The sequence below is a fragment of the Tachysurus vachellii genome, chromosome 19 (genome assembly GCF_030014155.1).
Source record: "Tachysurus vachellii isolate PV-2020 chromosome 19, HZAU_Pvac_v1, whole genome shotgun sequence".
Classification (NCBI taxonomy): domain Eukaryota; kingdom Metazoa; phylum Chordata; class Actinopteri; order Siluriformes; family Bagridae; genus Tachysurus; species Tachysurus vachellii.
In genome coordinates, this window is record NC_083478.1 from 14,960,467 (window position 1) to 14,977,099 (window position 16,633).

The window sequence follows — 16,633 nt, forward strand, 5'->3', positions numbered from 1 at the left end:
TCTGTATCCATTAATTTGTGTTTAATTTCATCTCACACTTCTTTACATAGCCTGGGTATACAGGTTTCACTGAAGTGTTGTCGGGATGGTATGTTGTATTTCGGCTCCAGCGTGTGCAGTAACTCAAGGAAGCCCTCATGTTCAACAACACTGTAGGGCCTCATGAGCTAGAACCGCCGTCTTCAACACTGTAACGCTTTTTCATGTGATTTGACCGAGTTTTTCATTTCACTCTTGCATTCTTTGCAAATGGCAACGGTTCTATCGATCTGTCCATTATTTTTTCCAAAGCCAAATGTTTGCACACCCATGACATATTACCTATGGGAGAATGTCAATCTTCATTTTCACTGCTACTACTTGGACAACTTGCTGACTGTTGTTGCTGCATTGTTCAACTGGTGGCAGCACTTCGTTTTGCATTCAGGCAAGAGTAAATATATTCAAGATTCAAAGGGTGCTAACAAGTACACTGCATACTGCTACACCCTTTGTAGTGTCGACGATAAGTGGATCAAGCGCATAGAGTTGGAGCACGTATGGAAATAATCATGCATGCAATCGATTTCTGCATTTTAGTCTATGTGGTGTGTTGCTCCTATTGACAAAATAATTAAGATTAATATTTACATTAATGCTCATGTAATATTTCTTTTTCTTTAAAGAATTCATTAAAAAGTAAAATTCAAAGGTTTATGTTTATTACAGCAGATATACCTAAATATTGTCAAAGAGGTACAGGCAGATATTTGTTCTTGTTTATTTTTCTGCATTTTGTGTGTTATGTTAAAGACTGGAGATTTATATTTAATATTTTTATTTCTTTTTTTGAAGACTGTCTAGTAAACTTCACAGACAGTGTTTTAAAAAGTTCAATCCACATGTGTACATATGATTATAATGATTCTGAATGATCTAAATACTAAGTGGTAAAGCCACAGATTTGTTTTAATATCTCTGCAAACTGCACTTTTGTTTGTGTGACTTGTTACTGACCTTTGTATTATTGTTTACACCAGACCTATTTGTCAGTGCCTTATGCTGTCAAAATAATTATTAAATGTTTAAAAGAATTACAAAAATTGCATAATACAATCGCAATCTTGGGAAAAACAAAAATAAAAAATAATCACAATTAGATTTTTTCCAGCCCTACTGGCTACTCATTAAATAATTCAATAAGCCTAATGTGTAGCATTACTTTACCTGAAAGTACAAGTACAAAAAATTATAGTACCAGACCAAATGTTAGATTACCCCAAAAAAAGTTTTGATTTGCTTAATATAAATGCTAATTTAATGTGCCTGTAATGCAGGACTATAGAGGCTAAATAAACTGACTTTTCTTTTGATTGTGATAGTCACAAAAACCTTGACACAAGAAGAGAAAATTAGATTAATCCTCTGCAAGTACTGAACTTTTTTGAAACAAAGTGAAAGATTTAAATTTGTGAAATGAAGTTAAAAACTACAGAACAACGCCTAATCTTGGTTGAGATTGGTACAAAGATCTGCTGTGTGGCTCCTGACGTGTATTTTTGCACTGCAGCCACACCGCTTCCTAATAATGTGGACAATGAATGTCTGCACTATTGTACACAGTGACTGAGTACCAACATTGATTGGTGTTCCTTTTAGAGTGAGCGTTTGAACTGAAGTTCAAAACTGACCATTGTGGATTGTTTACAAAAAAGGTTTGGGTATCACTGGTTTGGAGCAATGACCAAAAATAACCGGAAAAACCTGTCTGCTTATGATAAATGAATAATACAGTTCATACAAGTTGCCATTTCATAAGAAATATTTGAAAAATGTTTTTTTTATTGTTGTTCTTAAAAAGGGAAATATTGATATTACCAAAATCCCCTATTGAGCAACCACTCTACAAATAATAATAATAAATCATAATAATCATAATAATCATAGTTAAATTAACTAAAATTCATGTATATACAACTACACAAAAATGCTCAATATTAAAGCTGACAAAAATGCCAGATTACTGATAAATGGTATCTATGGTATTTGTCTCTATACAGTTGTTATTGACTTTGCTCTGATCCACAGCGACGTGCAAACGTGCAAAAATAATTTTTACAATATTGCTTTAAAATGTTCTAAGTTAAAACAGACTCGAATAGTATTCGAGTATACTGTATTTGTTTTGAGTTTACAGAGAATCAAAACACAACAAATTAAAACAACCTATTAAAGGATTTAACTTGCCTCTGCTATTTTTTGTTTTAACTGCTCCAGTTGCTCTCTCTCTCTTTCGCGTTTCTTCCTCAGCTGCATGGCTCTTCCCGCCTCGCTGGCTGCTCCTTTGTACTGCGCCATTGTAACTTTACAGTGAATGAAATGTACTTTAACTGTAAATTGTGAACTGAGTCTGTAAAAAATAAAATGCACACTTCCAAAAAACAACCTCGGTGAAGCCGAAAAAGCGTCTTCTTCTCTGCTTCTTCTTCTTTTTCTCCTCCTTTAGTTTAGAGCTGTTGCCATCTGCTGGTACGGAGCCCATGAAGAACTCAAGATATTTGTACGACTTACGATATTATGGAACAAACACGTCAGTAACGACGTAAACATGTCGTTCATTTGCGGTGTCGGCTATTAATTGTATATATTACAATATTTTATCCACAAATGTTTACATTTTTTTCTAAAAAAAATTTTTTTTTTTTAATATTAACTCCATAATTTTGTAAACTCCTCACTTTGATGTTTTCATGTAATTTTTTGTTTGTTTATTTACTATATTTTTTAAATAAATAAAATGCTGAGTGTTTGACAATTCTTGTACCCCTGCTCCTTTTATTGACGTCTATCATATTTATTCCAACTATTCATATTCTTGCCCAAGTCAAAGTTTAATTTATTTATTTTTTAAATAAAATATCACAGACAAAGGATGCTGTATTTACTCTGAGTGGTTTTAACAACTAAAAAGAGGCACATACATGGGAGTTAATGAGGCATACACCCAGCTATAATCATGTGCAGAGGCAACAAGGCACATCATCAAGAGCATCCTTGTTAAACGATTAAATTAAAGGAACATTTTAATAAGATTACTTTATATGTGTAACATTAAGTCAATTAAACTTCTGGGATATTGACCTGGTTAGTTACATAGCAAAGGGGGTTGTTAATTAGTTTCAGGTAGAGAGACAACAAAGACAACATCTGTTAATGTTGCACACAGTACTGCTGCTGTATATTGTACAAAAGTGTGTGTGCAATCTCTGATCTGTCATATATTCTGTATTCCTATTTAATACTCGTACTGTCTATATTGTCTCACATCGTCTGTCTTGTCTTGTATAGTCCAAGCTAAATGTATAGTATAGTGTTATTTATGTCTGTACTTTTGAGAGTCACAAACAGCTGGAACCAAAATTCTTGTGTGTGTCAACACACTTGGCCAATAAACCTGATTCTGATTCTGATTCTGATTCGATGATTAAATGTTCTTTCTTGCTCCTCTTAGCAATTTTTGTTTGCTGTTTTTTCCTAAGGCTCTGGAACCCGATTACACCGACTAGTGTGAATCCACATCACTCTCTCTGCAACCTCTACCGCAGTCTGCATTGCCAGAAGTACCTAAAATGGTCCAAGCCACCGCCTGACTTTCCAGATTTTCCTCCTGAAATCCTTCACTACCACCCAATCGTCTTTTTTTGAGATCATATAGAACTGTTTGTGTTACTTTAGGCAGCGACAAAATAGAGGACAAGTTTGCACAGTAACACAGCATTTCATCTTCACATTGCTTGGTTAACCTAGGTGTGCGTTTAGGCCCAGTGCCTCTATTGGGGTGTCCGCCAAACAGTATCTCATATGGGCTTAAATTTGCACTACCCCTCGTACTCCTTCTCATGTACAGTAACATGATTAAGAGGAACTTTGTCTAAGACACACCTGTTTCATCACAGCATTTGGCCAATTTATTCTTTAGTGTTCCATTCTCTCTCTCTACTTCCCCTCCACTAGAAGGGTGGTATGCGCAGTGTTGTCTGAGATCTATACCCAGATATTCTCCCAGCCATTGAAGCCCTTGTTTTACAAAGGGAGTCCCATTGTATACTGCATTTTACAGGGCCTGTAATCTGACTTAGGTGATATCTGCACAATTTTTGACCAGACCTACATCATTCTTTCCTGTTGCCCAGAGTTCCCTATGAACTGCTTTTAACCAGTGGTCTTCCCCAGAAATGTGTGTCATTTGCCACATTGTTTTCAGTACATCTTTGTCTGCCAGTGGCATTATCTCAACTGTTCTGTCAGTCAAAGCTATCTAGTTGAAGGACATACAATAGGCTTTAGTGTCTTCACTGTACAACACCATGGGATCTGATCTTTGTTTTCAATCACCAGTTTTCTCACATTTCATTGTCCACTCTCCTAAATCATCCCACAACTCTTATTCATCTTTTGATAGAGACGCATGTGGGTGTGAATTCTCCATAGTAATTACTGTATATATCTATATCTAATAATATCTATCTATCTATCTATCTATCTATCTATCTATCTATCTATCTATCTATCTGTCTGTCTGTCTGTCTGTCTGTCTGTCTGAACTTTTCTGAGCTGACTGGCATGTCATCACGTTTCACTATTTGAGTTAAATTACTTAAATAAATGAACTTTTCCATGAAATTTTAATTTTGCGGGGTCAACATACTGACTGGAGTTTGTTTGTCTCACAGGCTACTTGTGGTTCTCACATGGACATTGATATTTACACTTCCTCTGTGCTGGATTATATCAACACCATGTAATCTAATCTAATAAGAAACTGAGACTTTACCTTAAAGAAAATATTAGAAAGAATATTTCAAAATAAAACAGGTTTTGTTAAGTACTGTTTTCACTAAACAATCCTGAAAGTATAATTTAAAGTAGCAAATTCTAGAAAATTTAAAACACCAAATTCATATTCAGTTATAATTACAGACTTTTTGACATAATGCTCATAATTAAACAGAAGGTCAAATACCATTCTGTCAACATCTGCACATACTGATTTATGCATATACAAAGACTGAATTAAATTTTCTTTTAGCTTTTACAATACCGGGGTTATACATCAAGATACTGTAAGTCACCTGTGACTTTAATAGATTTATAGAATAGATCTCCTACTCCTACTAAGGTACACCTTGCAAACATAAATTCAAGTGACATGAGACCTCACCAAGCCAGTCAGATGTTCTACACAAAATCCCAAATTCTTCTCTTCAGAGCTCAATCTCATCTCAACATGATTGATTTTGCCTATGATGTTATTTCTAATTCAGCACATACAATGTCCACTGGTTTATTTTTTTTTCAAGCCTTCAATTTTTACTCACCCTTTTCTCTATGGTGTCAGGGTAGATATTAACAGTTAAGGTATAAACAGATGACAGAATTGAAATAACAGAGATAACTTTTTAGATTGTTTTTTTTTGGCTCTGTTCAGAGTTTCCTCTGCAAACACAGTTGTAAAAGTCCATTTTATTAGATTGTTGCAAAACACAGGACATACTTTTTTTGTTGGCGGTCAACTTCATATTTGATATCTCATAGAAGGCAGGAAGGTCGATATACATGATTTATGTGAAGTTCACGGGTATAGATGGACCGTGGAGGCGGGAATACCAAACCTCACAGTGGTTGGCAGGAGTTGGTGTGTAATCAGTGGTTGTTTCTCAAAACTCATCTTTTGAGGACCTAATATTTTGACCTTCTTTATTTTTATTTCTTATTTTATCTCTACTAAGGTGTAGAGATTGGTATTTTAGTAGCCAATGCCTACTGGAGGGGGGTTCTGTGGTTGAGGGAGGTTAGTGGCAGAATCCAAAAATGGGAAGAAAAGGGAGTGGTTACTGGAAATATGGATTATAATCCATACTATAATTTGTTGAAAAAGAGTTATGCAATCCGTGTAAGTGTTTGGTATCATCAGAGATAGATGAGATTATAAAGAATGTAAGACATCCTGTTATACAAGCTAGGTCTTTCCTGTCTTTTGGATCACACCGCTCTCTCACATCTGAGAGGCCAATAATATGAGAACTGTCAACAAAGTCTAAAAAAAAACACTGTTATTATTATTATTATTATTATTATTATTATTATTATTATTATTATTATTATTATTAACAGCAATAACAACAACGATAACAATAATAAGCTTTATGGTACTGGAAGAGTACCTGTCTTCTCTTCTTTTGTCCTTGGCTGTAGCAGTAATGTACCAAATGGTCATGGAGGTGTTGAGTATGGACTTGAAAATGGAGTTGTAGAAGTGTACCATGATTTTCTTCGGTAGGTTGAACTTCTTTACCTGCCACAAGAAGTACATCTGCTCATGTGTTTTTTTTTTGTTTTTTTTCTTTTTAAATCGGAGAGTTGATCGTCAACACCCATTTGAGGTCCTAGGTGATGATGGTTAGAAGGAAATGTAAATATATCAGACAGTCCATTTTTCACATAGGAACAAATACATTTTAGTTTAAGTATTATAAGAACTGATAGTTCTTCACCTGCCGTTTGAAGACTGTCATGATATATACCTACCTTGTACTGTAAGAGATGGTGGGACCAGTCAAGCGGTGTGGGAATGATAACTTTGAGGTAAGGGGGAGCTGGACCATTTTTGGCTTTGTGGGCAAGCATGAGTGTTTTGAATCTGAAGCATGCAGCTACCGGAATCCAGTGGAGAAAGCACAGCAATGGGGTGGTGTGGCAGAACTTAGGCAGATTGAAAACAAGTCAGGTAGCTACATATTTTATCATTTATAAAGGTTGAATTACATGCAGGGATAGACCTATTACTTTAAGAATAGTATTCAATACAATTTTTACTGTAGAGCACGTTTAACAACGAACATTGGTGCATAACAGCTTTACAGTAATAAATAAATTCAGAATAAAAATGAAATTAATAAAAATGCTGCCAAAGCCATGAAATGTTCAATGATGAAGGCAAAATGAGAATAATACATTGATTAAAATACACAGTATATACACAGTGAATTCAAAAGGTATTCAGACCCCTTCACCTCTTGCACAATTTATTGTATTAAAAGATTTCATTTTAAATTAATTAACCTTTGGCCACAAAGATTCACAATAAATGTAATGATTGTATGTATGTATGTGTCAGGGACCAGCGCGGACCTTTGGACACGTGCGAATGTTTTTATTATTGTCACGTGTCTGCCACGCCTTCGTACGCTCCTCCCTGTCTCCTCACCTGTTTCCCATCCTGTGATTGACTGTGTGTGTGTATTTATGTGAGCCGCGTTGCCGATGGCAGCGCGGATTCATTAGTGTATTTAAGTTAGATTAAGTTACGTTAGTTCCCCGTGTCGTGTGGATGTCTGTCTGTCTGTCTGTCTGTCTGTCTGTCTGTCTGTCTGTCTGTCTGTCTGTCTGTCTGTCTGTCTGTTTGTTTCCCTTGTGTATTAAACCCCTATCATTTGAAGCTATCCTGCCGACGGGTCTGTCTCCTTTCCACCGGATCCGGGGGCCTGACAGTATGTAATGATTGTATGTAATAATAATGAAAAATAAATGAATGTAATAATAATTTACAATGAAATAGTAATAAATGTAGAAAAATGGGCAATTTTTTTCCCCACAAAATCAATAACTGAAATCTTATTTAACCAGCCTCAAATCCCGCCCTGTACATGCCCATTTTTAACCATAAATAGTCAATGCAAATCACTGCGTGGGCACGAGAGTGGACCTCGTTATAATGAGTTTCCTCTGCGCTCTGCGGGTTTAAAAATGGGGTGAGGAGCCAGCGTCTCAGGGGGTAGCCACTGTCGCCTACAGGTTATAATTATATTAAAAGCAACATTGTTATAATTATATTAAAAACAAAATTGTTACAGTTTCTACTTTTTAATCCCTACACTGCTATGTGTCAAAATAAAGGAATCATGTGTTGAACCAGGCCAGCGTGCCACAATGTTTGTGAGGGTCATGTTGGAGTCACATATGATTTGCACATTAATAGAATGCACATGCATTCTACTAACATAAGCAAATTCATTTTCAGATGGTGCCCTTATAGCAACAAGAGCGCAGTCAATTGTGCCGATTACATTTGGGAAACCAGACATTGCTGCAAATTGCATTTTAATTTCGGCCTGTTCTCGCACAGTGTAGGGGAACCTGATGTATCGACTACCCATATTAAGTATACCATTCAAAACGACAGATATTATGGCACTCAGGGACAGCTGTGATGTACCAGACCTATAGGGTGAGATGACAGATTCCAATAGAATTATTTCATATACAAAAAGGTCTTAGAGACAAAGTTGAGGATTACTTATAGTTTTTTTTATATAAATAATTTACCTGTCTGCCAATTCCCGCTGGAAACAGCCAGTTGCCAAGAACCCCAGAGTGGTGAGGATTTGTATTTGGACTGGGATGGCATGGTTCCGGCATGTTGCCCTCTCTAATACTGGACCCAATTCAACACATAGATCTAAGAGCACAGCATTAGGGAATCTAAAAATCGGCGTATTAACCAGTCATCATCATGGCCAGGAAATCATCATGGTCCCTGAAAACTCGTTCTCTCCATATTCTGCCATTGGCGTAATCCTCCAACAGTGCCAGCATTGCCATCATGAAGCATTACATACCCGGGTCACCGGAGGATTTATATGTTTCTAGCAATTAGACTCATTGTTAACACCTTGACAAAATCACAGAATTAATTTGTGGGCGAAAATTTAAGATGAAAATGTTATAGTGAACACATACTTCTTCATGACGGCTTTGCAATGAACACCGTAATAGTTAAGACCGATGATGAGTAGCGATTGTTACGGTGGCCGGGAAGTGCAAAACACATTAACAAATCCGAAAACACATTAACAAATCCGAAAACAAATTAACAAATCCCAAAACACATTAACAAATTAGAAAACAAATTAACAAATCCCAAAACACATTAACAAATCCAAAAACAAATTACCAAATCCCAAAACCAATTAACAAATCCCAAAACAAATTAACAAATCCCAAAACACATTAACAAATCCCAAAACAAATTAAAGCTGCAAGCAGCATTTCCCGGGTTCAAGCGTTTAAGGCCTTTAGGGAGTTTAAGGTCTTAAAGGATTTTCACATACACAAAGTAACCTGCAAGTTACAGAGGGTGCCACATTATGTCATGTTATGCTACATATGTCATGCTACAGAGGGTGCCACAATATATGTCATGTGAGGTAGTCACCTGTCCAGATTTCCCTAAAATAAACAAAGTCATATCCATAAAGCGAAGAAACACAAGCATCCAGATGCAGAACGAGTGACCGCGCAAGTCACATACACAAAGTGACCGAATTCTTAAGATTCTGATTCTGATTCTGAGAATCAGAAACTTTGCCTTACAAGTCAGCACAAAATTGGGTTTTTGGACTGTTGGTGGCGCTAGAGGGCTTTTTTAAAAAAGGGCTGTTTTTAGTGATTTTTCCGTTATAGTGCCACGAAGTGGCCAATCGCCGTTTTTGAACTGTGACCTCAGTTTGACCTCTTTCACATGTGTCCCAAGTTTGGTGTTGATAGCTCATTTAGTTCTTGAGTTATTGACATTTTAGTAAAACTGGCTCCTCACAGTCCAAACGTTTTGGGGCCCCTTAAGGACACTGAATCAAAATTTCGACTTTTTTTTGATAATTATTGGCATTGAGACTCCAGAGAATATTACTGCACTGGATTGGTCTCAATCAGGCGAAAAACCTAGGACTAGTATGCAAAAGTAGGTTTCGGACAAAATGCGCTATAGCGAAAAAACTTTCAGGGAGGAAATGAAATTGGAGATATACGTTTTTTAAGTCATGAGCCAAGGATTCCAATGATATAAAGCACTTGAGATTTGGACATACGGGTTAGGAGTTATGGGCACAAACACGTTGAGGGGCGCTGAAGCGCCCCAGATTGGCCGATTTCGCTGAGTCCTTGGCCCTGAGTAACTGTGACCAGTACTACCATCTGACCAAGTTTGAGCTCTCTAGGCCTTACGGTTTGGGCTGCACGGTCATTTCTAGGGTGGAATAATAATAATAATAATAATTAAAGCTGCAAGCAGCATTTCCCGGGTTCAAGCGTTTAAGGCCTTTAGGGAGTTTAAGGCCTTAAAGGATTTTCAAAACTTTAAAGCCTTTCAAGACTTTAGGGCCTTTCAAGACTTTAGTTGTTTTCTTAGATGTTAGACTTAGATGTTTTCTAGACTTTACGCATCTAGATCAATTATGAAAAAGACCATTTATAGCTAATGCAATCCATTGGAAATATATGGTTTATATATCTTTTCAACAATTATAGTGCACATCACATTATTCACTTATATTATACAGGTCACTTGTATTACACTGCTCATTTACATTACACAGCTAACTTGCATCACACAGCTCACGTTCATTACACAGGTTACTTATATAACGCTGCTCAGTTTCATCACAGTGCACACTTTCATCGTATAGCTCACTGGCATCGCACAGCTCACTGGCATCACACAGGTCACTGGCATGTTTCAGCTTATTGGCATTAGACAGGTCACAGGCATCATACAGCTTACTGGCATCACACAGCTCACTGGCATCGCACTGCTCACATCACACAGTTACATCAGTAATGGAAAAGCCCATTTACAGCCAATGCAGTCCATTGAAGATACATGGTGTGCAGCTTTTTGCCAATTACAGCGCCACCTATCGTCTGATCAAGATAAAACCTGGCATGATTGTTAAAGGTCATATGTCACATGTGCTCAATGAGGGTCGTATAAATTAGACTTTTCGATTATGAGTTATAGGCTTTGAATTATTTTTTGCCACGCCCATTTCATAAATAATCCTTTAATGGCAAGCCAAAGGATAAAGTTCCACTTTTTTTCGATAATTATTGACATTAAGACTCCAGAGAATATTACTGCACTGGATTGGTCTCGATCAGGTGAAAAACCTAGGACTAGTTCGCAAAAGTAGGTTTTTCTCAACTTCACTTCCAATAGCGGCCATGTTTTTTGAGACACGCCAATGTCCTTACATACACTCAAGGCACCTTGGACAAAAACACTGCACACCACTTTTGAAGTCAATCGGACCAACACTTGCATAGTTAGAGCTGTTTTTAGTGATTTTTCTGTCATAGCGCCACCAAGTTTTTGACCTCTGACCTCAGTTCGACCTCTTTCACATGTGTCCCAAGTTTGGTGTTGATAGCTCATTTGGTTCTTGAGTTATTGCCATTTTAGCAAAAGTTGGCTCCACCAGTGTTCAAACATTTGGGGGCCCCTTAGTGACGATGAATCAAAATTTGAACTTTTTTTCAATAATTATTGACATTGAGACTCCAGAGAATATTAATGCACTGGATTGGTCTCGATCAGGCGAAAAACCTAGGACTACTTCGCAAAAGTAGGTTTTTCACCTGATCAAGAATAATTAATGAACAATTTGATTGACAGCATTGGTCCAAGAGGCAAAGTTGTTCAGTATGTGGAGACCTATCAAATGATATCAATATTGTGTGTATTTATTAAGCACTACGTGATTACATTTACATTTACATTTACAGCATTTGGCAGACGCCCTTATCCAGAGCGACGTACATAAGTGCTTAAATCTCTAACATTGAATACATTAATGCTGGCTCACTAAGTTACATACTTAAGATACCATGAGTTTAAAACATTTGTTCAAAGTTACAATGAAAGTGTCAAAGGTGTGTTTTTTTTTTTTTTAAATGCAAAAGATAATGAAAGAAGTGCTAGTTGAAGTGTTTCCTGAATAAGTAGGTCTCCAACCGCCGCTTGAAAATAGCCAGTGACTCAGCTGTCCGGACCTCTAGGGGAAGTTCGTTCCACCACCTTGGTGCCAGTACAGAGAAGAGTCTTGTAGTATACTTGCCTCTTACCCTGAGAGATGGTGGAACCAGTCGAGCAGTGCTGGTAGATCGGAGGGTGCGGGGTGCAGTGCGAGGAGTTATGAGGGCTTTGAGGTAAGAGGGAGCTGGTCCATTTTTGGCTTTGTAGGCCAGCATCAGTGTTTTGAATCTGATGCGTGCAGCTACCGGAAGCCAGTGGAGGGATCGCAGCAGCGGGGTGGTATGCGAGAACTTTGGCAGGTTGAAAACAAGCCGGGCAGCTGCATTTTGGATCATTTGCAGAGGACGGATTGCGTTCATAGGTAGACCTGCCAGCAGTGCATTGCAGTAATCCAGTCTAGAAATGACAAGAGACTGAACAAGTACCTGAGCAGCCTGTGTGGACAGAAATGGTCGAATCCTTCTAATGTTGTAGAGAAGAAACCGACATGAGCGAGTCACATTAGCAACATGAGAGGAAAAAGACAGTTGATTGTCCATGGTTACCCCAAGGTTGCGAGCTGTGGCTGAAGGGGAGATCAGATCGTTGTGCAAGGATATAGCAAGATCATGACCTGGGGATGAATCACCTGGGATGAAGAGCAGCTCAGTTTTGCTAGGATTAAGCTTTAACTGATGAGCAGTCATCCATGATGAAATTTCTGCCAGACATGCAGAGATCCAGGCAGAAGCTGTGGCATCTGCGGGTGGGAAAGAGAAGATAAGTTGTGTATCATCAGCATAGCAGTGGTAAGAGAATCCATGTGAGGAAATAACTTCACCAAGAGAGTGAGTATACAGGGAGAAAAGAAGAGGACCAAGTACTGAGCCTTGTGGGACGCCAGTGGAGAGTCTGCGTGGAGCAGATGTCACTCCCCTCCATGTTACCTGATATGAGCGTCCTTCCAGGTAGGAAGCGAACCATTCCCAAGCTGATCCGCAAATCCCAAGACTCCTGAGGGTGGCTAAGAGAGTCTTATGGTTGACCGTATCAAACGCTGCTGAAAGGTCAAGGAGGATAAGAACAGATGAGAGATTGGCTGATCTAGCAGCATGTAGTTTCTCAGAGACATCTAAAAGGGCTGTCTCTGTGGAATGAGCTGCTTTAAAGCCAGACTGGTTGGGGTCTTCGAGGTTGTTCTGTGAGAGATAGACAGACAGTTGATTAAAGACAATGCGTTCAAGAATTTTTGAAAGAAACGAGAGAAGTGATACCGGTCTGTAGTTACTGATGTCTGATGGATCCAGAGCAGGTTTCTTCAGGATGGGAATAACCCTTGCTCTCTTGAAGGTAGTTGGTACCTGACCAGATGCTATGGATCTATTGGTGATAGTTGTAATGAAGGGCAGAAGGTCTTGCGAGATGGTCTGGAGCAAAGTGGAAGGGAGTGGATCCAATGGGCAGGTGGTAGGATTGCAAGACTGGATGAGTTTTAGAATCTCTTCTGCTGTTACAGTTGAGAAATGTGACAACAGAGGTGTAGGGGAGTCCATACTCTGAGATGTAAGTGCAGTCGGGGCTGAAGTGAAGGTCCGGCAGATTTCCTCAATCTTCTCCTGGTAGAAAGAAGCAAAGTCTTCTGCAGTCAGGGAGGATGAAGAAGGTGGAGCCGGGGGGTTGAGCAGAGAAGAGATGATGTTGTGGAATTTCCGAGGGTCATGTGAGGAAGCTTCAAGCTTTTCCTTGTAGAAGGAAGTCTTGGCAGAAGTCACATCTGAGGAGAACTTGGCCATGAGTGTTCGTAAGAATCAAGATCTGCATCAAGTTGTGATTTCTTCCACTTTCTCTCTGATGATCTTAGCTCTCTTCGATTGTTGCGCAGCACATCTGAAAGCCAAGGAGCAGAACAAGAAGTTTTCTTGGGTTTAGTGAACATAGGGCAGAGGAAGTCCATAGTTGAGGAAAGAGATGAGAGGAAAGTATCTGTGGCCAAGTCCAAGGGCAGTGAGGAAAAAGACTCAGGATCAGGAAGGGAAGAAAGAGTGCCAGAAGCTACAGAAGAAGGGGAGACAGGGTAAAGGTTGCGGCGGGTAAGAGCGAGGGGGTGAGAGGTAGTTTTAGGTATGGTAGGGAGAGTGACGGTAAAGGATACCAGGTGATGATCAGAGACGTGTAGTGGGGTAGCAGTCACGTCTGTAGCTTGAGAAGGATGGGTGAAAACCAGGTCCAGCACATTGCCTCCTTTGTGTGTGGGGATGTAGCTGTTGAGTGTGAGTGTGAATGAGTCAAGAAGAGACAGGAGGGAAGAAGAATGTAGCTTGTCAGAGGGGAGGTTGAAGTCACCAAGCACTGTCAGGGGGGAGCTATCAGAAGGGAAAGCACTAAGCAGTGTGTCCATTTCTTCCAGGAAGTCACCTAGGGGACCAGGAGGGCGGTAAACAACAATGATAACAAGGTTAATTGGAGAGGTAACTGAAATGGCATGGAATTCAAAAGAGGAGATGGTTAAATGAGACAAGAGGAGAGGTGTAAAGCACCATTTCTTTGACAGCAATAAACCTGTACCACCACCCCTGCCTGTTTCTCGTGGTGAGTGAGAGAAAGCATAGGCAGAGGATAAAGCAGCTGGTGTAGCAGTGTTCTGTGGGGATATCCAGGTCTCTGTTAGCACAAGAAAATCAAAGGAGTAATGGGAAGTTAAAGCAGAGATAAAGTCAGCTTTTTTCACAGCAGACTGGCAATTCCAGAGCCCACCTACCACCACTGTTTGAGACTTACACAACAGAGGAGGGTAGATGAGGTTACTGGGATTGTGACCTCTGCTCTGTGGACGAGAGTGTCTGCGAGTGTAGGAATTGAGTACAGAGATGGGTTTAAGGCACATATTTGCAGTCAAGAGTGAGAATTAAGGTATGGTAGAATATAGCAAAACAGTATTAGACAAAGTTTACAATGAGAGAGAGAGAGAGAGAGAGAGAGAGAGAGAGAGAGAGATACTTACAAACCGCTACAGACGCTAGCGTCTGTAGCAGAGAACCTTCAATTTAAATAGGTAAGCCCTGCCCCCAATTCACACCTTAAGGTAGACTGAAACTACTCCTGATTAATCAGCTGAGAGAACAACAAGGACCAACACTATAAAAATCAACAATGGTATAGAATATAACAATTCAAATCACACTACTCTAGAACAAAGTGAGTTAAGCAGATAGTATACAAAAGTCAGGAACCTACTTTACCAGAAGACAATATATTCAAATGAAGAGAGTGAAAGCACACTGATTACAGTGGCGTAAAAACTCTTTAACGGCAACTAGTGGCCGATTGCTTTCAAATTTCTTACAGACCTCTAGGACCACGTGTCGAACATGCTCACCGAGTTTCATTCCGATAGGCCTCCATTAACCTTGTCTAATTGGTGCTGAAACTTCATTGGCCGATGGCGGGCATGTTTTTTGAGACACGCCAATGTCCTTACATACATTAATAATAATAATAATTAAAGCTGCAAGCAACATTTCCCGGGTTCAAGCGTTTAAGGCCTTTGGATTGACAGGACAATATATGTCATGTCATGCTACATATGTCATGCTACAGAGGGTGCCACAACATATGTCATGTGAAGTACTCACCCTTCCAGTTTTCCCCAAAATAAACAAAGTCATATCCATTAGAGATGAGCCGGATACTTGGCTGAAACGAGTATCCGGTACGGATAAAGCACTTCTGCCGAGTACGAGTATTATACGAGTAATACGAGTCAATATGTGTGCTCGGATTGTATGAAAATCATCATTGGCTAGCTGATTGTGTCAGCGTTCTGTGATAGGCTAGTCACAGCGCCCCTCCCCTACAGTGATAGGCAAGTCACAGCGCCCCTCCCCTACAGTGATAGGCTAGTCACAGCGCCCCTCCCCTACAGTGATAGGCTAGTCACAGCGCCCCTCCCCTACACACATACAGATGTATTGTGTTGCTGTGTCTCGCTCTGCTCACTCACAGTCACACACAGAACAGCTCTCTGTCTCTCCCTCAGTCACTCGGGTTTGCGGGTATTTTCCGTTAACGTTTAGGGTTTCTTCAGCTTTTTACTTCGGGTTGTAACGTTAATAATACGTACTTACTAACCAGTAGAGTTCTGGTAAACGTGGGTTCGTTCAGACGTGGTGCTTGCTTGGTAGAATGCGACTCGCATTGCGTCTCTGCCTGTCGGAGATTTTTTTTCTTTTTTAAACCTTCAGCTGTCTCTAACCAGTAACCAGACACTGTGTGTCTGACACGTTTTTGCTGTATTTCATAAAAACATAAAGGTAGTAAGCTAGTGTTATAAATATTACAAATTAATTATTACCGGTTAAAGCCCCACCCATTTCAAGACAATTTAATGTCGTAGATGAAATCGGAGATATACGTTTTTTAAGTCATGAGCCAAGGATTCCAATGATATAAAGCACTTGAGATTTGGACATAGGGGTTTTAGGGGTTTAGCGCCCCAAATTGTCCGATTCCGCTGAGACTTTGGCCCTGAGTAACTGTGACCAGTACTACCATCTGACCAAGTTTGAGCTCTCTAGGCCTTACGGTTTGGGCTGCACGATCATTTCTAGGGCGGAATAATGATAATAATAATAATAATAATAATAATAATAATAATAATAATAATAATAATAATAATAAATATACCTGCAAGCAGCGATACCGGGGTCAAGCCGATCAGATGCGCTCAGAACATGTCGCTGATGAACCATACCAAGTTTCGTAGCTATATGGCATTGTATTGGTAAAATACTGAACTTGACATGAAAA

General features: G+C 39.2%; 1 protein-coding gene across 1 annotated transcript in view; it reads right to left on the reverse strand.

The window, feature by feature from the left end:
* Positions 1-2,472, reverse strand: part of fam50a (family with sequence similarity 50 member A) — a 43,446-nt gene extending 40,974 nt beyond the window's left edge. The window contains exon 1 of the mRNA XM_060893494.1: positions 2,227-2,472. Within this exon, the coding sequence (XP_060749477.1) occupies positions 2,227-2,337 (111 nt within the window). The 5' untranslated portion in view covers positions 2,338-2,472. The remainder of the gene's footprint in view (positions 1-2,226) is intronic.
* Between the last annotated feature and the right edge of the window lie 14,161 nt (positions 2,473-16,633).